The sequence below is a fragment of the Babylonia areolata genome, chromosome 7 (assembly GCF_041734735.1).
Source record: "Babylonia areolata isolate BAREFJ2019XMU chromosome 7, ASM4173473v1, whole genome shotgun sequence".
NCBI lineage: Eukaryota > Metazoa > Mollusca > Gastropoda > Neogastropoda > Buccinidae > Babylonia > Babylonia areolata.
Genome location: NC_134882.1, coordinates 27,479,199 through 27,503,198, shown reverse-complemented (window position 1 = coordinate 27,503,198; position 24,000 = coordinate 27,479,199). Strand labels below are relative to the sequence as shown.

The 24,000-nt window shown below is 47.2% G+C and overlaps 1 protein-coding gene across 2 annotated transcripts in view; it reads left to right on the top strand.

The window, feature by feature from the left end:
* Nucleotides 1-24,000, top strand: part of LOC143283933 (rho GTPase-activating protein 7-like) — a 207,407-nt gene that overhangs the window by 95,287 nt on the left and 88,120 nt on the right. For both annotated transcript variants that reach the window (XM_076590377.1, XM_076590378.1), the window contains one exon: nucleotides 13,200-13,271. In XM_076590377.1, coding sequence (XP_076446492.1) covers nucleotides 13,200-13,271 — 72 coding nt within the window. The remainder of the gene's footprint in view (nucleotides 1-13,199; nucleotides 13,272-24,000) is intronic.

Here is a 24,000-nt window from a genome sequence, read left to right as displayed (position 1 = left end):
ACCCCCGAAAGCGGAGTATGGCTGCCTGCATGGGGGAGGGTAAAAACGGCCATACACGTGTACATACGATCGAGTGAACGTGGGAGATGCAGCTCACGAACGAAGAAGAAAAAGAAAGAAGAAATTGTTCAAGTGCGGTGCAGTGCTGACGCTAAGAGGCGAAAACATTGAGCGTGCAACAAGCATACAGACTTATGAAGCGGACTCTTTGTTATTATTGTATGCGCTCAGAATTGGTTTGCAACAAAGAAATGTTAACGACACAACTGAAATCGACAATTTTATGGAGGGAAACCACACACGCGCGAGAACAGGAGCAAAAAAAACAACCAAGCACCCCCCTCCCCCCTTAACCGCACCCCCCCCCCTTAACCGCACCCCCCCCCCCTTAACCGCACCCCCCCCCCCCTTAACCTCCCCCCTTAACCGCATCCCCCCCTTAACCTCCGCCCTTAACCGTACCACCCCTTAACCGCAACCCCCCCCACTGAAACACACCCCCCTTAAACCGCACCCCCCCTTAACCACCACCCCTTAACCACACACACCCTTAACCGCACCCCTCCCCCCTTAACCGCACCCCCTCCCCCTTAACCGCACCCCCCTACCCCCCCCCCTTAACCGCACAACCCCCCCCTTACCCCCCCCCCTTAACCGCACCCCCCCCCCCTTAACCTCCTCCCTTAACCGTACCCCCCCCCCCCCTTAACCGCACCCCCACTTAACCCCCCCCCCTTAACCACCCCCCTCCCCTTAACCACCCCCCCTTAACCACACCCCCCCTTAACTACACACCCCCTTAACCGCACCCCCCCCCCTTAACCGCACCCCCTCTTAACCACACCCCCCTCCCCCTTAACCGCACCCTCCCCCCTTGACCGCCCCCCCCCCCTTTAACCGCACCCCCCCTCTTAACCGCAAATACCTCCTACCCCCACCACCCGACACACAAACACACACACACACACACACACACACACACACAAACACACACCCAACAAAATAAAAATTTAAAAAAGAAAAAAGAAAATAAAGTAATCCACCCTGTTCTGCACATGCGGATTGAATTCTCTTACTGATATTATGAAGTCATCTGTATTCTGTATGCGTAAGGTGTTATTGATTTGTATTGTCCTCCTTCTAAAGTGTTGTGATTTTATTATCTATTACAACGATCTCGTGTTCTTTTTCTCCATGATGGGCGAGGTTTGAAAAAAAAAACCCAACCAAACAAAAAAAACAAACAAAAAAAAACCCCAAACAAACGACCAAACAAAAACTTTTCGGGAATAGTAACCTCGAGCGTTCAGGTATGCTTTTGAGGTATGCAAGGCGTCCTCTGGCAAAAAAATAAATAAATAAATAAAATAAAATAAAAATAAAAAAGGGGGGGGGGGGGGAGGCGGAGTTGAGGGGGTTGGGGGGGGGGGGGGGGGGTTCCCGTGGTCTTTTTTACTGCCATCTGGGCAGTGAATTCATATCCACCGTGTCCAGGACCACAGCATAGGAAAGCCGGCTCCAAACCTTTCCCTCTGCATTTTGAAAAAAAGAAGAAAGAAAAAAGAAGGGGAAAAAACCCAGAAATCCCTAACCCAGGTCAGGTTCTCGTTCAGTGAGGAAATCTGGAGGAAAGTATCTTTCCCAAGGACACTGTGTTACATGTCTGTCTGAGTGTGTATGTGTGTGTGCCTGAAATCTGACTGAATGACACAGGAAACGAATGATGAGCGCCCAGTGGCAGCCATCAGACGTCTCTACCCAGGTAGGCAGCTTCTTGTGCAAATGACCCCGTGTTTGTAAAGCGCACAGGGCTTGGTCTCCGACCGAGGATAGGCGCTTTATAAGTATCCACATCAATCAGTCAAACATCCTTCCGAAATCGGGTCTCGAACCCTGAACACTTGTGTGAACACTTGATCACGAGTGCAACAACGCCAATAACCGAAGCTGTCTCGCCGCCTTCTCAACGACCCTAGGATAAAAAATAAAAAAAATTTAAAAAGTGGGCGGGGAAGGGGGGTGGGCTTTGGCCTCTTGAGGGCCCCCTTTGGTGGGCGGGCTGTATTTCACGTGCAAAGTGCTTGACTTCGAACGGGGGTGACAGCGACAGGACAGAGAGCATTGTCCGCGCCATGTCCCCTGCTGGTCACAGCAAGGGAGTGGACAGTGGCCAGCCATCCATCTTCGCTGACCGGACACACACACACATGTTCGCTGACCGTTGGCTCCCCACCCCCCAGGCCCCCACTCCCTTTAATTTTTTTTCTGTCTTTTTTTCTTATTCTGATCATCTGCCTTTGTGTGTACTTATTCTTCTTCTGCGTTTGTGGGTTGCGACTCCCACGTTCACTTGTATGTACACAAGTGGGCTTTTACGTGTATGACCGCCGTCCCCCCCCCCCCCCCCCCCCCCCCGGCCATGTAGGCAGCCATACTCCGCTTTCGGGGGTCTTTTGTGTACATTTCGGTTTTGTGTGTGTTATTTTGTTTGCTTATTTTGCTTCATTTTTCGTTTGTTGGTTTAATTAAACGTTTTTTTAAAATAAAAAATATCACGATACAAATGCAATGAATTCGACAGGGCAGCAAAAAAACAACAACAACAACAACAACAACAAAAAACCAAAAAAAACAAACAAACCCGTCTTCTGTTATATTAGTCTTACATTTTAGTCTGTTAATGGTTTAATACATTCCTGTGGTAGGTACAGGTTCCCAAGGCAGCGTTGAGTGCATGCGTGGAATTATTAGATCAGACAACTGATTCTTACCCAATCCATCCCACCCCCCATTCAGGTTTTGTTGTTGTTGTTGTTGTTGTTTAATAGCAGAGGTTGTGTAGCGTGTATGGATCAGCCCGCACTGTGTATACTTTGACGTCTCACCTGAGACTGAAAACTGACCGTGCTGTTCCTGAATCCCGAGGGATTAGATGGACACGGGACACGGGGACTATCCATCCATCTCGCCTGACCGGGCACAAAAAAAAGACTGGTCGGACGGACCAGAGCGCTTCGCTTCTTGGCTTTTGTTTCTCTGTCTCTTTTTTTTTTTTTTTTTTTTTTTTTCGGGGCGGATAGGAGGACGAGGGGGGGGGGGGGTCCAGGCGGATGGGGGTGTGGGTGGGGGGGGGGGGTGGGGCGGCGGGGGGAGGGGGAGGGAGAGGGGAGGATTGTAAAGACGTATAGGGGTCAGGGTCGGGTCGCGTTCAAGCCATCTTCATTAGGAGCCTTCCCCAAGTTTTCTTTTCGTGTTGAAGACTTTCCCTTTCCTTCTCCGAAGTCTGACTGCATGGCTTTGGTTTGGATGATGTTCTTGTGCGACCTATGTAGTGTGTGTGTGAGAGAGTGCAATGTGGTGTGTGTGAGAGTGCAATGTAGTGTGTGTGAGTGTGCAATGTAGTGTGTGTGAGTGTGCAGTGTAGTGTGTGCATGTGAGAGTGTGCAATGTAGTGTGTGTGAGTGTGCAGTGTAGTGTGTGTATGTGAGCGTGTGCAATGTAGTGTGTGTGAGTGTGCAATGGATGAGTCCGAGAACATACCCCCCACAACAATTAGGTTTCCTGTATCTGTTGACATTGGCGAAATGAATGCCTTTGTCTTTGGAAAAGTCTGAACGTAAACCAAACTCCCGTAGGCTTGTGAAAATTCTCTGCATGGGATGATTGTTAGCAGAAGCGATCTTAACAGCGCAGTTTGCCTTGCGTTGATAATTTTCTTGTCTGTATAATTCGACATAGGAAAATTCTTACCTTTAAGCAAACAACGCGGCCAAGATCTGTTATACAAACCAGCCGAGGAGTCGGCTGCACTCACACACGCACGCACGCACACACACTGCACACACACACACACACACACACACACACACACACACACACACACACACACACACACCACACACACACACACACACACACACACACACACTGCACACACACACACACACACACACACACACACACACACACACACACACACACACACACGCACGACACTATACTATTTCAGTTTTCCATACAGCACAATAAACTGGAGACAGCCTTGAACAGCCAAGCCTCTAATTATGTAAGTGCGCAGGCGGGGTTGGAAGAGGCCATGCCAGGAGCCTGTAATTTATTGTAAATCTACCCGTGTGTGTGCATGTATATATATATACATGTGTGTGTGTGTGTGTGTGTGTGTGTGTGTGTGTGTGTGTGTGTGTGTGTGTGTGTGAGGGGATGGGGTGAGAGGAGGGGCGGGCGGGGAGAGTTAAGGGAGGCAGCCCTTGAGTGCAGGTCCGCACATTGCCGCCGGCGATGTACACGATAAACTTCGTAGCTGTGACAGTGACGGTGGACATTCTTGATTTCCAGACAGGGGGTGTGGTGGGGAGGGTAGAGAGAGGGAGAGGTAAATGCGCGCCATCACGCGAGTGAGAGACCACCTCTTCTCCCCCTTCCTTCCCTCCCTTCCTTCCTTCCCTCCTTCCTACCTTCCTCCCTTCCCCTCCCTCCCTCCTTCCTCCCTTCCCTCTCTCCTTCCCTCCCTCTCTCCTACCTCCCTCCCCTCCCTCCTTCCTTCCCACTCTCCTACCTTCCTTCCCTCTCTCCTACCTCCCTCCCCTCCCTCCTTCCTTCCCTCTCTCCTACCTTCCTTCCCTCTCTCCTTCCTCCCTCCCCTCCCTCCTTCCCTCTCTCCTTCCTTCCCTCTCTCCTTCCTCCCTTCCCTCCATCCCTCTCTCTTTCCTCCCTTCCCTCCTTCCTCCCTCCTTCCTTCCCTCTCTCCTTCCTTCCTTCCTTCCCCCTTCTTCCTTCCCTTTCTCCTACCTTCCTTCCCTCTCTCCTTCCTTCTCTCTCTCCTACCTTCCTTCCCTCCCTCCCTCTCTCCTTCCTCCCTTCCCTCCCTCCTTCCTCCCTCCTTCCTCCCTCCTTCCTTCCCTCTCTCCTTCCTTCCTTCCTTCCCTCCCTTCTTCCTTCCCTCTCTCCTTCCTTCCCTCCCTTCTTCCTTCCCTCCCTTCTTCCTTCCCTCTCTCCTTCCTTCTCTCTCTCCTACCTTCCTTCCCTCCCTCCCTCTCTCCTTCCTCCCTTCCCTCCCTCCTTCCTCCCTCCTTCCTTCCCTCTCTCCTTCCTTCCTTCCCTCCCTCCCTCCTTCCTTCCCTCTCTCCTACCTTCCTTCCCTCCCTCCTTCCTCCCTTACCTTCCTCCCTCCTTCCTTCCCTCCCTTCTTCCTTCCCTTTCTCCTACCTTCCTTCCCTCCCTCCCTCCTTCCTTCTCTCTCTCCTACCTTCCTTCCCTCCCTCCCTACCTTCCTTCCCTCCCTCCGTCCTTCCTCCCTTACCTTCCTCCCTCCTTCCTTCCCTCCCTTCTTCCTTCCCTTTCTCCTACCTTCCTTCCCTCCCTCCCTCCTTCCTTCCCTCTCTCCTTCCTTCCTTCCCTCTCTCCTTCCTTCCTTCCCTCTCTCCTTCCTCCCTTCCCTCCCTCCTCCCTTCCCTCTCTCCTCCCTTCCCTCTCTCCTTCCTTCCTTCCCTCCCTCCTTCCTTCCCTCTCTCCTTCCTTCCTTCCTTCCCTCCCTCCTTCCTTCCCTCTCTCCTTCCTTCCCTCTCTCCTTCCTTCCTTCTTTCCTTCCTTCCCTTCCCTCCCCACCCTGCCTTCTCCCTTGTTGTGTCGTGGTATACTTCCATCTTGTCTCCCAGATGATTGTTCTTGCACCGCTTTTCTTTCCCTTCAGTGTAAGACTGATATACACATACGCATACGCACACGAGCACTTACGCAAGCACTCACAACACACACACACACACACACACACACACACACACACACACACACACACACACACACACACACACACATACACACACACACACACACACACACACACACACACACACACACACACACACACACACACACGACCTTACCGTTCACCCTCCCTCTTGTCAGGGTCGCTCGCACACAGTCCCCGCCCAGTGTGTGTGTCGTGTCGTGTGTCGCTCGCTAGTCTCTGCCTCACACACACACACACACACACACACACACACACCTGTGCCCTCCGCCCCAGCTACACTCAGTGACACACCTGTGACTCCATCACGGGCTGACAGGGAGTTCCCGGTGCCAGAGCGGTGCCAGAACGGTCACCGGGGGATCTGGGTCATGGGAACGGTCCTCTGCAACCCTTGGTTCCATTCCTCTCCCCCTGGATTTGTGTGCGTGGGAGAGGGGGAAGGGTTGGTTCGGTGTGTGTGTGTGTGTGTGTGTGTGTGTGTGTGGTTGATATGGGCGGTGAGAATGTGAAAGAGAGAAACAAAAATCACAGAGAGAGGGAGCGAAGACAGACAGACACACACACACACACACACACACACACACACACACACAGAGTGTCTTTGCGAACAGGTGTACGAACAGACCGCTTTCCGCAGCCCCACCTTTTTTGTTTTTTCTTCTTTTTTTTCGTCGTCGTCGTCTTTTTTTCTTTATTTTTTTTTTCTTCTATCAATTCAGTAAATAACGTGTGGTATGCGTGCCACGAACACGATACGAAACCTCATACCCAAATCCACCCCTTCCTCTCCTCCCTTCCCCTCCCCTCCCCACCCCACCCCTCTTCCGCCCTCCTTTGACGTCTGAGCAAGCAAAGAGACTTTCCTGTAGTAATAGGCTCCCTTTGGTCTTGAGTGTCATATCAAGAGTGCGTGGGACAGAGAGAAAGGGAGGGTGTGAGAGAGGTGGGGGAGGGAGAGAGGTGGGTGGAGAAGAGGGGGGCGGGGGGGAGGAAAAAAGAAATATCGGTCAGGGTGGTAAAGGGGGTGGTTGTGGTGGTGGGTGGGTGGATTCTCCTGTGGTGGTGGTGGTGGTGGTGGTGGTGGCGGGTGTAGTGAGCAGGTGTGAAAGGAACGGTGAGAGAGAGAGAGAGAGAGGCAGAGAGAGAATGAGAGAGAAGCATATGTGTGTGAGAGAGACGGGGGTCTGTGTGTGTGTGTGTGTGTGTGTGTGTGTGTGTGTGAAAGAGAGTGAGTGTGAGAAAGAGAGGAGGGATTACGCGTGTGTGTATGTGAGAGATGGAAGTGTGTGTGTGTGTGTGTGTGTGTGTGTATGTTTGTGTGTGTGTGTGTGTGTGTTTGTGTGTGTGTGTGTGGGGGGGGGGGGGTTGCGAGAGAGAGAGAAAGAAACGTGTATGTATGTATGATACCAACATACCCACAGCCTTTCTCTCTGTAGATTTGATGCATGTACGTGGTGGAACAGAGAATGAGAGAGAGACAGTGAGAGAAATAGAGAGGGACAGTGAGAGAAATAGAGAGAGACAGAGAAATAGAGAGGGACAGAGGTGATAAAATGACAGCAGAGGGGCGGCAGGCAGTGTAGAGAGGTAGCGCCGTTCAGTTCACACTGTGGAGGTGTGTGTGGAGGAGGGCGGGGGGGTGGGGGGTGGGGGTGGTGGTGGTCGTAGCAGGTTGTGGACAGAGGGATCAAGCTGATCACCATTATCTCTCTTCCCCTCCTGTCTCCAATAATCTGGACGGTCCTCCCCCTCCCTCCCTCCCCACTGTACACTGCCCACCCTACAAGATACAAGAATATACGTTCTTCTGAATCCTCCCAAAGAGTTGTGGAAATTGTTGGCACGTGTTCTGATACATATGCCAAGTTTAGTTTTAAAAAAAAAAAAAAAGAAAAAAAAAGAGCAAAAACACGGCAACAACAACAACGACAAAAATATAAACAAACAAACAAAACCCCACTACCGGGCACTATCGTTTGACGATTTTGAACTTGAAAGAGATAGACCTGACAGGCCGACAAAGCTCCAATGCAGTTCAATATAAAATTATTTGTTTACATACACCCCCCCTTCCCCCAAGCCCACAACAGAAGAGAATCATTTATTATGATATACAGAGGTTGAATGTCCTGTCGTGTGATCTGTTTATATTAAAGTTCGGAAACTAGCCGAGGGCATAACGAGAAAATGGGTGTGGAGAGAGAGACGGGATTAACATATTATCTGATCCTGGTTCGGGCGACGTTTTAAGAGCTGTGTGTGTTTTATGTACATCTGATCGATGCGCGAGATGTATTTCTCGGTCTCTGTCTCCCTCTGTCTCTGTCTCTCTCTCTGTCTCTCGGTCTCTCATTCTCACGCTCTCTTTCTCCCTATCCGTCTCTCTCAGTTATTTTTCTCTCTCTCTCTCAGTCTCTCTCTCTCATTCTCTCTCTCTCAGTCTCTCTCTCTCTCTCTCTCTCTGTCTCTCTCTCTCTCTCTCTCTCTCTCAGTCTCTCTCTCTCTCTCTCTGCCCCTCCTCTTTCTCTCACCCCTAAATCAAACTGTTACAAACAAACACGCACGCGCACGCACGCACGCGCGGACACATACTTATTCTCACGCTCACACACAGACACACACACACACATATGCACATAAAAATACACGCACACTCTCTCCCTCTCTTTCTGTCTCTCCCTGTTCCTCTCCTTCTCTGTCTGTCTGTCTGTCTCTCTCTCTCTCTCTCACTATGCCTTTATATATATCTCTGTCTGCCTGCCTCTGTCTCTGTCTCTTTCTCTGTCTCTGTCTCTCTTTGTCTCAGGTTATCTCCTCCTCTCTCTCAACTCGCCCCCCACTCCCCTCCCTCGTCTCTTTCTCTCCCTCCTGCACAGTCTCCCTCCCTCACACCCCCATCTTCTCTCTCTCTCTCTCTCTCTCTCTGTGTCTCCCCCCCCCCTTTCTCTCTCTCAGTATATATATATAACTCTTCCTCTCTCTCTTCTCACCCCCTCGTCTCTTTCTCTCCCTCCTGCAGACACTGTCTCCGCCTTACCCCCCCTCTCTCTGTCTCTCTCTCCCTCCCTCTCTCTCTCTCTCACTCTCTGTCCCTCTCCCTTTCACCCTCCCCCCCTCTCTATCACTCTCCCCCCCCCCTTTCTCTCTCTTCCTCTCTCTCCCTCCCCCTCTCTCTCCCCCCCTCTCTCTCTCTCATTCTCTGTCTCTCGCCCTCTCTCCCCTCTCTATCCCTCTCCCCCCTTTCTCTCTCTCTCTTCCTCTCTCTCCCTCTCTCCCCCTCGCTCTCTCCCACTCTCTCCCTTTCTCCCCCTCTCTATCCCTCTCCCCCACTTTCTCTCTCTCTTCCTCCCTCTCTCCTCTCCTCCTCTCTCCCTCCCTCCCCCCCTCCATCTCTCCTCTCTCTCTCTCTCTCTCCCCCCCTCTACCCCCCTCTCTCTCACCCTTCAGCACTTTAGTGCAAAACGTTCCCTGCTCGGTGAACCAGTGCATTGAATCCCTCATACCCCTCCCCCCTCCTCCCCCTTTTCCTTTGTGACTCACTTCATTATCTTTTGTTTTGCTCCGGGGTGTTTCCATGTGAAAGGGGGGGGGGGGTGATTTTTTGCTTACGCCCTTCACCGTCACAGCGGCTTTTGCACTCATCACTGTGGTTTTTGACTCACTTGTGCAAACAAAGTGAGTCTATGTTTTAACCCGATGTTCGGTTGTCTGTGTGTGTGTCTGTGTGTCCGTGGTAAACTTTAACTCTACAAATACTTTGTCAGTTGACACCAAATTAGGCATAAAAATAGGAAAAAATTCAGTTCTTTCCAGTCGTCTTGTTTAAAACAATATTGCCCCTCTGGGATGGGCACACACACAAAAAAAAATGGAGCCTAATTATATGCAGACTGCATTTACTGTTATATTTATATTTTTTTGTATTCTCTAAACTTGGCACTTTGATCTGATATTCTGACCCAACAACAAGAGCAGTCATTATTATCATTTTTTGTTCAAACAGGAACTTCTTTTGCTAAGCATGGAAGTTTTATTTATTTTGCAAACGTTTTGGTGCAGTTAGTAAAAAAGGGAAATTACTCTGTAATTAATGTTAGGGGACTTAATTTGCTTTAAACTGATCTTTCTCATCTTAAACATTACACTTTGAAATTATACTCAATACATAAAAAGCTTGGATTTTTTTTTAAGTGTATCACAAGTGAGTCTTGAAGGCCTTGCCTCTCTTGTTTTTTTTTACACCCAATACAATGGGTTGGTGGTGGTGTTTTGGTGTTTTTACTACACCCATCACACTGGCTTTTACACTCATCACAGTATTTTTGCACCATCTTCGTGGCCTTTACTGTCTTCACAGGTGTTTATTATTATTATTATTCAGCCATCATAATGGCTTTTACGCTTATCACAGTGGGGTTGTTGTTGTTTTTTTGTTTGTTTGGGGTTTTTTGTTTGTTTGTTGTTTTTTTTTTTCGTTGTTCTTTTTTTGTTTTTTTACACCCATCACAGTAGCCTTTACCCATATCACAATGCTTTTTACACCCATCACATTGGTTATTCCACCCCCATATTCCTCACATGCACGCACGCACGCACGCACGCACACACACACACACACACACACACACACACACACACACACACACACACACGCACACACACACGCAGGCACACACACACACACACACACACACACACACACACACACACACACACACACACACACACACACACACACACACACACTCATCTTCATCTTCAGTTGCCTTTGCCCAGAGTATCGGATGTAACTGAGCAAATACTGTGTTTATTCCTTTTACCCCTTAAAACTTCCTTCGTTCGTTCGTTGGTTGGTTTCTTATCCTGTCTCTCTCTTCTTCATTCATTCATTCAATCATTGTTTGTTTGGGGTTGGTTGGTTGATTGGTTGTTTCCTTCTCACCCACCCACCGACTTACTCTTTCTTTCAGTTTCTTTCTCCTTTCCTCTCTTCCTCCTTTCCTCCTTCTTTCGCTTTTTCTTTAATGATAAAAAAAAATCGATATTGGGGGATGGAGGACAGGGTGGAGCTTAGGGGTGTGTAAACGAGTAAAGGATTCTTTCCTTTTTTTTTCTCTTTTGGTTTAAATTATATTATCATTATTTAGTTAGTTAGTTAGTTAGTTAGTTAGGTACTTATAAATTTATATATATATATTTTTTTTTTTTTTTTTTTTTTTTTTTTTTTTGTTGCTACGCTTATAGTTGACTTCATCAAGTTTTTGCGCCTTATACATATTGTTATTATTAGTAGCAGTTCTTTTTTTATGGGTTTTTTTTTCCAAGGCCTGACTAAGCGCGTTGGGTTACGCTGCTGGTCAGGCATCTGCTTGGCAGATGTGGTGTAGCGTATATGGATTTGTCCGAACGCAGTGACGCCTCCTTGAGCTACTGAAACTGAAACTGTTTTGCATTGTCCTGGCTTTTTTGGTTTTGTTTGGTTTTTTTTTTTTGTGTGTGTGTGTGGGGGGGGGGGATTGTGTGTGTGTGTGTGTGTGTGTGTGTGTGTGTGTGTGTGTGTGTGTGTGTGTGTGTGTTGTTGTTGTTGTTGTTTTTTAGCATGTGTCGTCTCCTCTTGAGAGTTATTTCCCCCTCCTCACTTATCGTCTGTGTGCATCCTTTTTACCCCCACCCCACTACCCATCCACCATGACCCACCCCCTGTTTTCCGCTTTCCCCTCCCCCCCCCCTGCCCCCAGCTCCCCTCCCCCCCCCCCCCCTCCCCTTCCCCTTACCCTATTTTCCTTGAAGAAGGAGAGGCACAACATACTGGGATGGTTTGGGGAACAGTTATGCCGGAAACAGTGGGGCTTTTTGTTGTTGTAGTTTTGTTTTGTTTTTTGTTGTTGTTTTTTTTTCAGTGTGTTGTGTGTGTGTGTGTGTGTGTGTGTGTGTGTCTGTCTGTCTGTCTGTCTGTGTGTATTTGTCTATCTGTCTGTTGTATGTATGTATGTGTCTGTATATGTGTGTGTGTGTGTGTGTCTGTCTGTATGTATGTATGTGTCTCTGTGTGTGTCTGTCTGTATGTGTATGTGTGTCAGTGTCTGTCTGTGTATGTGTGTGTCTGTCTGTCTGTCTGTATGTGTGTGTCTTTGTGTGTGTCTGTGTGTGTGTCTGTGTCTGTCTGTGTATGTATGTGTGAGTCTGTCTGTGTCTGTCAGTCTGTCTGTCTGCCAGAGCGGTATCGTCGTGTGTGAACGGGCGGGACGGCTAGCGAGATACACAAGGGTGGTGGTGGTGGTGGGGGAGGGGGAGGGCGTGGAGGGGGGGCGGGGGGCAGGGCAGCACCAGAACCTGATCAGCGCGCTCCTTCATTATAGGAAAGGTAACAAGTAAGCGACGACTGTGTGCACGTTGCCTGCAGTGGACAGGTGTGAAGGAGTGGATGTTAGCGTGTTGCCGTGTCGTGGCCCCCTCCTCGTCCTGGAATAGAATGGATGGACTGGGCTGGGGATAACTGGGTGGTAGAGGTAGGTGTGGTGTGGAGGGGGTGGGGTAGAGAGTCGTGAGGGGTGGGGGGGGGGGGGGCAAATGAATCGATGGATGGAGGGATGGATGGATGGATGGCGTGGATGGGACAGCGTTTGTGGATGGCTGGGTCCATGATGTCGTTGTTGTTGGTGTGTGTGTGTGTGTGTGTGTGTGTGTGTGTGTACTGTATGTATGTATGTATACAGTATGTATGTATATATGGATGTATGTATGTTATAATATATATATATATATATATATATATATATATGTGTGTGTGTGTGTGTGTGTGTGTGTGTGTGTGTGTTTCATTTGTGTTTGATCCCTTGTTTAAATCATGGTTTATTGTAAGGTGTGACGTGACACGTTTTCGAAGAAAATAGTTATATTTATTTTCTCTCCTTGACTTTAGTAGTAGTAGTAGCAGCAGCAGCAGCAGCAGCAGCAGCAGTAGTAGTTTTAGTGGTGGTAGTGGCATTGTTGTTGTAATTTATTTTTCCTCTTTTCTTTTTCTGTGCTTGTCTGTCTGTCTCTTGCTTTCTCTCTCTGTCTCTCCCGGCCTTGTCACTGTCTTTTTCCTGTCTCTGTCTGTCTGTCTGTCTGTCTATCTGTCCCTACTGAACTGTGAAGCAAACTGTCAGAAATTTTGAACAATGACAACAAAAAATGTCAGCGTCATCATTGAACGATATTTGCTGCATGTCTGTCTGTCTCTCTCTCTCCCTGAAGCAAACTGCCAGAACAATAACCAACAACAACAACAACAAAAAAATGTCAAAGTCATCATTGAACGATATTTTCTGTCTGTCTGTCTGTCTGTCTCTCCATACTTGACTGTGAAGCAATATTTCAGAAATTTTTGACAACAACAAAATGTCAGCGTCATCATTGAAGGATATTTGCTGTGTGTGTGTTGCAGAGATCGAAGCAGTGGAGGCCTGTCAATGGCTGAGAGCAGCCGGCTTTCCTCAATACGCCCAGATGTTTGAAGGTGAGAGACTGGTGTTTGTGACACTGAGGGCCTGTTGAGACTGGTGTTTGTGACACTGAGGGCCTGTTGAGACTGGTGTTTGTGACACTGAGGGCTTTTTGAGACTGGTGTTTGTGACACTGAGGGCTTTTTGAGACTGGTGTTTGTGACACTGAGGGCCTTTTGACATAAGTTTTTGTGACACTGAGGGCCTGTTGACATGTGTTTGTGACACTGAGGGCTTTTTGAAACTGGTGTTTGTGACACTGAGGGCCTTTAGAGACTGGTGTTTGTGACACTGAGGGTCTTTTGAGACTGGTGTTTGTGACACTGAGGGCCTTTTGAGACTGGTGTTTGTGACAGTGAGGGTCTGTTGAGACTGGTGTTTGTGACACTGAGGGCCTTTAGAGACTGGTGTTTGTGACACTGAGGGCCTTTTGAGACTGGTGTTTGTGACACTGAGGGTCTGTTGAGACTGGTGTTTGTGACACTGAGGGCCTGTTGAGACTGGTGTTTGTGACACTGAGGGCCTTTTGAGACTGGTGTTTGTGACACTGAGGACCTTTTGAGACTGGTGTTTGTGACAGTGAGGGTCTGTTGAGACTGGTGTTTGTGACAGTAAGGGTCTGTTGAGACTGGTGTTTGTGACACTGAGGGCCTTTTGAGACTGGTGTTTGTGACACTGAGGGCCTTTTGAGACTGGTGTTTGTGACAGTGAGGGTCTTTAGAGACTGGTGTTTGTGACAGTGAGGGTCTTTAGAGACTGGTGTTTGTGACATTGAGGGCCTTTTGAGACTGGTGTTTGTGACACTGAGGGTCTTTAGAGACTGGTGTTTGTGACACTGAGGGCCTTTTGAGACTGGTGTTTGTGACAGTGAGGGCCTTATGACATAGGTGTTTGTGACAGTGAGGGCCTTTTGAGACTGGTGTTTGTGACAGTGAGGGCCTTTTGAGACTGGTGTTTGTGACACTGAGGGCCTTTTGAGACTGGTGTTTGTGACAGTGAGGGCCTTATGACATAGGTGTTTGTGACAGTGAGGGCCTTTTGAGACTGGTGTTTGTGACACTTAGGGCCTTTTGACATAGGTGTTTGTGACAGTGAGGGCCTTTTGAGACTGGTGTTTGTGACAGTGAGGGCCTTATGACATAGGTGTTTGTGACACTGAGGGTCTTTTGACATAGGTGTTTGTGACACTGAGGGCCTTTTGACATAGGTGTTTGTGACACTGAGGGCCTTTTGACATAGGTGTTTGTGACACTGAGGGCCTTTTGACATAGGTGTTTGTGACACTGAGGGCCTTTTGACATAGGTGTTTGTGACACTGAGGGCCTTTTGACATAGGTGTTTGTGACACTGAGGGCCTTTTGACATAGGTGTTTGTGACACTGAGGGCCTTTTGACATAGGTGTTTGTGACACTGAGGGCCTTTTGACATAGGTGTTTGTGACACTGAGGGCCTTTTGACATAGGTGTTTGTGACACTGAGGGCCTTTTGACATAGGTGTTTGTGACACTGAGGGTCTTTAGAGACTGGTGTTTGTGACACTGAGGGTCTTTTGAGACTGGTGTTTGTGACACTGAGGGCCTTTTGTTCTGTCTTTGTTTTTATTTTTGTTTTTGTCGTTGTTGTTTTTTTCTGACTGTTTTTCTGTCTTTGTTGATAGTTTTCATTCTTTTCTTCTGCCCTGTCTACTTCCTTCATTCTTAAACGTTCTGTCTTTTTGTCTTTCTTCCTTTCTATGTATCTGTGTATGTATCTATCTATCAATCAATCAGTCAATCATTCTATCTATCTATCTGTCAGTCTATCTGTCTGTCTGTCTGTTGTCTGTCTGTCTGTCTTTCTTTCTTTCTTCCTTCTTTTCTTTCTGTCTTAAGCTAATATATGAATATGTTTGAAGGTGAGAGAGGATGTGTTGGAAGGCGTGCATAACTTTAAAATTGGGCGGGTTTTTTTTCTTTACTTATTCATTTCTTTTTACTTAGAGAGAGAGAGAGAGAGAGAGAGAGCGAGGGGGGGGGGGTTAACATTGTGGCGATCTGTTCTGTTTTTCTTCATCTCTGCTTGTTTGTCTGTCTGTCTGTCTGTTTCCCACTGTCTTCCCCTTTCTGTCCTCTCTCTCTCTCTCTCTCTCTCTCTCTCTCTCTCCTGTTCAGCGGTTACATCATGAAGACTGTTTGAATGTATGGTTTCAGTATTTTACTGTATATCCCCCTTCAAAGGGGCTGAGGCCTATCTGAATAAACCATCTCAAATTCAAACTCAATCTCTCTCTCTCTCTCTCTCTCTCTCTCTCTCTCTCTCTCTCCCCCCATCCCTTTCTCCTCTCTCTCTCTTCCTCCCTCTCTCTCTCTCTCCCTCTCTCTCTCTGTCTCTCTCTCTGTCTCTGTCTCTCCCTCTCTGTCTCCTCCCCCCTTCTCTCACATTGCTCTTTACCTCTGTGTGTGTCTGACACGTAATCCATAATAACCTTTTTCTCCTGAGCCTTCGGGTTTCAACCACTAAAACTTGACACATCCAGTTGTATTTTATTCATTTCTGTGCACACTACGTGCCTTTGGCTGTGTTACGCCGCGCTGAGCACTTTGAAAAGAATTCTGGGATCTGCTCATGATAGCGCTTCGAAAGAAAAGAAGAAGAAACACTTGATTAGCATATATATTATATAGTGTTTTCCACTACGCCATAGGTGAATAACATCGCGCTATGGTGACAGCAAACTTTCTGACAGAAAATGGGCGGTTGGATGTATCATATGGAGTGGAGTGATGGCCTGGAGGTAACGCGTCCGCCTGGGAAGCGAGAGAATCTGAGCGCACTGGTTCGAATCACACCCGGCAGTCGCCAGTATTTTCTCCCCCTCCACTAGACCTTGAGTGGTGGTCTGGACGCTAGTCATTCGGCTGAGACAATGAACCGAGGTCCCGTGTGCAGCATGCATTTAGCGCACGTAAAAGAACCCACGGCAACAAAAGGATTGTCCCTGGCAAAATTGTGTAGAAAAAATCCACTTCGACAGGAAGACAAAAAAACAACAACAAACAAACAAAAAAACAAACCTTATGGAGGAAAAAAAAAGGGTGGCTGTGTCAGTGTAGCTACGCGCTCTCCTTTGGGGAGAGCAGCCCGAATTTCACACAGAGAAATCTGTTGTGACAAAAATAGAATAATACAATAACATCGAGCCATGGTGACAGTAAGCATTCTGAAAGAAAAGAAAAGGGCGGGTAGATACATCATGTGTTGTCACGGTGGAGCGGTGGCCAAATTTAGGTTATGCACCCCTCTGAGAAGTGACTGTCCACCACTGCTGGTTCAAGTCCTGGGATTTTCACCTACCCCCCTCCCTTCCCCCCTCTCCTCCGTCCACAAGACCTCGTGTGGTGGTTTGGATGCTAGTCTTTCGGATGAGACAGTAAACCGAGGACCCGTATGCAGCGTAAGTAGTTCCTGGAAAAAAAATAGAGAGAGAGAAAAAAAATCCACTTTGATGGCAAAACAAATGCACGTGCAGAGAGAAGAACAAGAAAGTTTGTTTCAGTTTCAGTTTCAGTTTCAGTCTTCTCAAGGAGGCGTCACTGCGTTCGGACAAATCCATATATACGCTACACCACATCTGCTATACAGATGCCTGACAGCAGCATAACCCAACACGCTTGTCAGGCCTTGAGTGCATGCTTATATTTTTGTGTACCTATCAGAGTGGATTACTTGTTACATAATTTTGGCCCGAGGACAACACTCTCGTTGCCATGGGTTCTTTTTCAGTGCGCCAAGTGCGTGCTGCACACGCGACCTCGGTTTACCGTCTCATCCGAAAGACGTGACGCTCAGTTTGATTTTCCAGTCACACTTGGGGAGAAAGGGCGAGAGCGGGATTCGAACCCACACCCTCACGGACTCTCTGTTTTGGCAGCTGAGCGTCTTGACCATTCTGCCACGTGGCGTTGCACTTTGGAGACGCGCTCTTCCTGGGGAGAGCAGCCTGAATTCGCTCACAGAAAAATCTGCTGTGACAAAGAGAAATATATTACAAATAAACAGCGTTCAATACAATACAGTCCAGTGCTATGCAGTGCAGACAAGGAGACAGATGGAGAGATGGGTTCATAATGTAGACAGGATGGTAGACAGGTTGGTAAAGACAGACTGACGGTCAGACAGGCCGATAGCTGTGTGTTGAGAAGATAGACAGGGAAGGTGGATAGGAGGAAGAGAGAAAGGGGGTGAGAGAAAGAGAGAGAGAGGGGGGGGGCAAAGATTGAAAGAGAGAGAGAGAGAGGTGAGAGAGAGAGGTGAGGGAGAGAGGGGGGGTGAAGATTAAGAGAGAGAGAGGTGAGAGAAAGAGAGGGGGGCGAAAATTGAGAGAGAGAGAGAGAGAGGTGTGAGAGAGAGAGGGTGGGGCGAAGATTGAGAGAGAGAAAGAGGTGAGAGAGAGAGAGGGGTGGGGGCGAAGATTGAGAGAAAGAGAGAGGTGTGTGTGTGTGAGAGAGAGAGAGAGCGAGGGGGGGGGAGGCGAAGATTGAGAGAGAGAGGTGAGAGAAAGAGAGAGAGGAGGAGAAGATTGAGAGAGAGAGAGAGAGAGAGAGAGAGAGAGAGACGTTTATTATTTAGGTTATACATGAACTGATAGAACGATATGACCCCTACGATCCCCTTCCCACAAAAACAACAACAACAAAAACAAAAAAAAGCAAAAGCACACACTCACATAAACGCGTTTACAAAACCGGGTGGTTTCTTTTATAGCTGGAATAGAGGAGGGGGAACATACGGCCCGACACAGAGAAGCTTGCTCGTGCAAACAAAAAGGCATTTAAAGAGATCGCACTTTGTTGACAGATCTCTGATCGTGAGAGAAGCACGCACACACGCACAGAAACACGCACATGCACACACACGCGCTCACATACCCACCCCCCAGCCCCCGTACTCCCCCCCCCCCCCCCCGCCCCCCTCCGGAGACACACACGCGCGCGCGCGTACGTGAGATAAACGTGCACACACTTAATGGGGCAGATAATGGCAGTGAACCCAACGACTCCAATAGGTATTTCTCTCTGTCACACATCTTTCCCACGTCCGTTCCTAACCCGCCACCCTCCCCCTCCTCCTCTTCCTCCTCCTCTTCCTCTTCCTCTTCCTCTTCCTCCTCCTCCTCCTCCTCTTCCTCCTCCTCCTCTCCTCATCAGCTTTCAACGCATTGTCAGCATTAAGTCGTCACCATGAGAGACAGAGAGGTGTGTGGGAAGAGAGAGAGGGAGAGAGGGGAGGGGAGGAGAGTAGGAAGGAGGGAATAGAAGGAGAAAGTCCACATGCATTGATACTCAGGTCAGGCTGAAAAATAGGCAGCTCGACGCGATCGGTATTGTTTTGATAAGCTCCAACAGAGATACTCCGGGGCCTAAGATCGACTGCTGTCATAATTTTGGCCAGCCAGTCTTCGATTTCGGGAACCGTATACTTTGTAAAAAAAAAACAAAAACAAAAAAACCAAAAAAACCCAACAACTTTGAACAACTTTCCTCAAAACGCAGTCTAAATGTGTGAGAGAAAAAAAAAATCCATAATCTTTAAGCCTCGTGGCTCGCGCTCCCACACTATGTATATCCCCTTTACAAACATTTTGCAGGTAAAGATTTTTTTTTTTCTTTAAACAAAGGAAAAAGAAAAGGAAGAACTAGCTCGTGATATTCCGATGCTGTACAGAATTCCTGACACTACCGACAAGACTGGTTTGGGTTTATTGAACGGTATTCTTTTGGAAATCATCATAGTGAAACCACAGTGAATTCGACAAGACACCAAGAAAGTGGAGTATTAAGACCTGTCGTAATGTACACATATGTATACAAACACTACACTACACTACACTACACTACACTACACTACACACACACACACACACACACACACACACACACACACACACACACACACACACACACACACACCCACCTACTTTTTCATATATATGTACATACGGCATAATTATGTAATTTACGGCTTGTATACAAAATCGCTGTGTGTGTGTCGGATGTCTCTCCAGGCAGTAATTTATATGTATAACACTGGTGTAGGGTTTCCGAATTCCTGATGAAACATGATCTTTGATTATGAGTGTAAATGTCACCCTCTCTCTCGCTCCCCTCATATTATGGAAAAGCGGTTCAGTCGCATCATGTACCAAGCATGAGGGGTATACATACACTTGGCCGTGACAGTCGTTTATGGTGGGCCAGTCTTTACGCGGTGCAAGATGAATGATTAATAGCTGGGAGCACGTAAAAGTTATGTTTCCAGCCCCCGTACATAGAAAGGGGAGAGAGAGAGAGAGAGAGAGAGAGAGAGGGAGAGAACACTGAACACTGAAACGTTTAATGTCATTAGCTGAAAAACACTAGTGACATAGGAGGTACTAATCAGAGCATAATGGTGCAGAACAGATAAAAATGGAACAGAAAGAAGAAAAAAAAAAAACAGAAATGAAACAACATAAACTAATAAGAGATTTTCGACACTTTGGCACTTTGTCATTAGCTTAAAGTACATGTGACAGGGCGGTAATGTGCCTTTTCTTTCAGTCGTTCGTCTCCAAGGTTTAGACAGTACACGGCAGAAAACCGAGTACATATAAATCATATAATGAATATTTACGCATGTAACATCAACACATCATATCAATACAAACACATACTAAAGTACATGTAAATCCCGAAATAGTTATTCATGCCCCAACATCAAAACCTATTATATCAATACGAACACATCATATAATTACAGTGTCGAGATTGACGATCCTAATGTAACCCTTCCTTTTTTATCTATGCTTTTTTCCTCATAGAACCCATACTAATTTTCAATTGATTAATGAGTATTTGGACCGATGATGGACGTTTTCCGTATATTGAGAGAGAGAGAGAGAGAGAGAGAGAGAGAGAGAGAGAGAGACACTTTGACTCTTCACTGTCATTAGCTTAACAGCCCATGTGACAGGGGGGTGCAGGGGAAGTTACAGTGTCGTTTTATCCAATCATTTGAAAAAGTAAAACAAAACAAAACAAAAACTAACGCACCTAGTGTTACAAAGGTTATATCAATAAACAACAGCCAACAAATTGCACACACACAAAATAAAACAACATCATCATCATCAGATTGAGCATCCAAATACTAATTCTATCTGCTTCTATTTTGACCCTCAAAGAAATCATTTTGGAAACCATTAATGTTTGTATATATTTTGAATTAACGGGCATTTTGATCATTTATTTTCTTTTTCCGTGTATCTACTGCCTCTGAGACGTATTTTGCAAGTGAGAGGATAATATTTGCGTCATTTGATGTTAAGACACTGGCCAGGTCTTTCCTCTTTGCTGCAGCTGTTTTAAAGAGTGTACAGTTTTCCCGAACCTCCTCGTATCCTTTGCAACTGAACATGAAATTTATCTCATCTTCTTTACTCTCGCCACACATTGGACAAGGAGATGTTAATCCACCTGTCTCAAACCATCTTTTATTAGCATTCAGCCCGACTGTTCTCAATCTAAATCTAGCAAGATTGACTCTGTGCCACCTGTTTGTTATGACTGAAATATATCTTTCTGTCTGAAATGCTGTCTTGAAGGAAAAGAACCAGCTATATTTATCATTACTTTCCATTTCTCCATGCCAGTTTTGTTTATAGCACGCTATCAATCTATCTTTAAATTCTGAGATAAACACATTTTCGTAACCCACTCCTTGACACATCCAAACAAGTCCAAGTCCATGTTCAGTTAGAGTTTTTTTGATTTGATAAACCCAGTTTTGTTTGCCTCTCTTTTCTTGCAGTAACATCATCTCATACGCTTGCTTACATAATCTGGAAGCCGGTAGCCTTGTCAACTTAATCCAATACTTCACACATTTTACGAAAGTCTTAACATACAGTGGATATCTGCCGGTTTCCCCATATAGTGCTGTATTTGATGAGTGTAGTGGAACACCGAGAAAACGTTTAATAGCAAATGTGTGCACCCTTTCGAGTTGACTATTAATCAAAAGTCCCCAAATTTCTGCTGCATAGGTCAAAACCGGTTCAACGTGTGTGTCAAACAATTTCCAGAAAAGACTGCGCGCTTCCGGATTGTTTTGCAGCTTTGAGAGCTCAGCAGCAGAGCTATATGGATAGCTCTCTTCCCCCTCCCTCTGTCTGTCTGTCTGTCTGTCTCTCTCTCTGTCTCTCTCTCTCTCTCTCTCTCTCTCGTGTGTTAATCTTGAACTCTTGAACAGAAGAAGAAATTCATTTTGTACTTTCTTGTCCTGGATTGAGTGATATTAGAGAGCAGTTTTATGCCACCCAAGTACACAAAAGGGACCCGTATTTATTTTAACTGATTGTATTGTTGTCATAATCAAATGAACGTATCATGAAGCTGTTGGCTGTTTACCTCCACAAAGCATTTTAAAGACGATGTGCATGATATATATGTAACATAGTAATTATGAATACGTTTCTGGTAACTCTGTTCGTGTACACCCCACCCTCACCCCCACCCCCTTCTGAGGGTCCATGGCCTTATGAATAAACCATCTGTCTCTCAGTCGCACTGTCTCTTTCTCTCTCAACCCCCACTCCCTCGGTGTCTCTTTTCAGTGACTGACCGCATGTCTGTAACCAGAACTTGACAGATTGGAGAGGGGGGGGGGTGAGGAGAAGGGGGGGGGAGACCGGGGGGGTGGGGGTGTTGTTGGTGGGGTGGGAGGGAGGAGGTAGATGCTACTGCCTATGCTCTTTATTCTGGCCTGCAGGCCGGGAGGGTGGGGGAAGTGGAGGGGGGAGGAGAAGGAGGAGGAGGAGACGGGGATTAAGACGGATGATTAGGGGAGAGAGTGGGCGAGTGAAGGTTGAGAGAGTGGGATGGGATGGGGGGGTTATGGGGGTGGATATGGGGGACTGGGTGGGGGCTTGGGGATGGGGAGTAGAGGGGGGGGGGATGGAAGAAATGACTAGCTTCAGAAATGTGGCTTCACTGTTTCCGTGACAGTCCACGAAATAAACCATATAATTATAAGTATACTCGTCTTATAACAATTCTTTGTTTAATTAATTCACGAGGTTCTGGAACACTGATATGATGGAAAGTAATTTTTAGAAATGAAAATGGTTCCAAAAACAAACAAACAAACAACAACAACAAACAAACAAACAAAAAAAACAACAGTAACAACAAAAAGAACAGTGCGTTTCCTGGGGGAAATTTCACACATAAAAAAAAAAAACGAAAAGAGAAAAAAAACACCCAATAATAAATATGAAGTCTGCGTTGATAAACGCCCGGAACAAAAAAAAACAGAACTACTGCATTATCTGAAAGAGAGAGAGAGAGAGAGAGAGAGGGAGGGGGGATAGTTCCCACTCCCAACGAAGAGACAGGTTTATCTTCCGTTACGGTGACACATGCTCATTGTTCCGGGATAGCCGTATTTATTACGGAAACACGGAAACCCCGATGACCGTTCCGGATATCAGTGCCACGGATTGCGTGTTTCGGGAACACATTTTTTCCTCCTTTTTTTTTTTCTTTTTTTAATTCTTTTTTTTCACAGGTGGACAAACCTGTTCTGACTCGAGCAGTGTACGCGTAAGCAGGAGTTCATTTCCCCAGCAACGGGGAAGCTGAAAGAGACGTGGCGCTCAACTGAACGAATGGACAGCCTCCACAAGACTAATGAATAACGGAGAGCGAATCTTACACACACACACACACACACACACACACATACGCGCGCGCGCACACGCACGCACACGCACACACACACACGTACACGTGCACGCGCACGCATACACACACACACACGTACACGTACACGTGCACGCGCACGCATAAACACATACACACACACAATCGACTGCCACCAGAACTGGAGAGAATACAACGAACGATGGACATGTTTACAAGGATGGAAAGTGGTGTGTGTGTGTGTGTGTGTGTGTGTGTGTGTGTCTCTTTGTCTGTGTAAGTCTCTGTGCGTCTTTGTGTCTTTGTCTGTGCGTCTGTATCTGTATCTCTGTGTGTGTCCGAGCCCGCCCACCTCCCACCCCCACCCCCCACCAGTCCCATCTCCCTCAGGGTTTTCACGATACATTCACCAGGAAACAGGATCCTGTCTTCCCTAATTCGACGAAGGCAACAAGAGGTGGGCCCCTCCCATCTGACAATTACCCCCTGACTCTTCACCCCCAACTCTCTGTCTCTCTGTCTCTGTCTGTCTCTCTGTCTCTGTCTGTCTGTCTGTGTGTCTGTCTGTCTGTCTCTCTCTCTCTCTCTTTCATGCACTCACTCCCTCACTCAAAAGCGCACTGCACAAAACACTCACACACAGACACACAGACGGACAGACGCACACACACACACACACACACACACACATACACACACACAAACACACACACACACACAAACACACACACACACATACACAAACACACACACACACGCGCGCGCACGCACGCACACACACACACATACCGAGCGAGTTCGCGCGTGTACATTCTTATCTCCAGACCAGGACAGATTTTCGTTTCCCAGTGCGCGCATGTGTGTGTGTGTGTGTGTGTGTGTGTGTGTGTGAGTACGCGCGCACGTATACATGTGATCTGCGCACACGTTTATATGCGTGTTTACAAACTGGGAGGTCCAAATCTCCGCATACGAAAGGCTTTTTCCTTCTAAAGTTTTTTTTTTTTTTTTTTTAAGATCTCG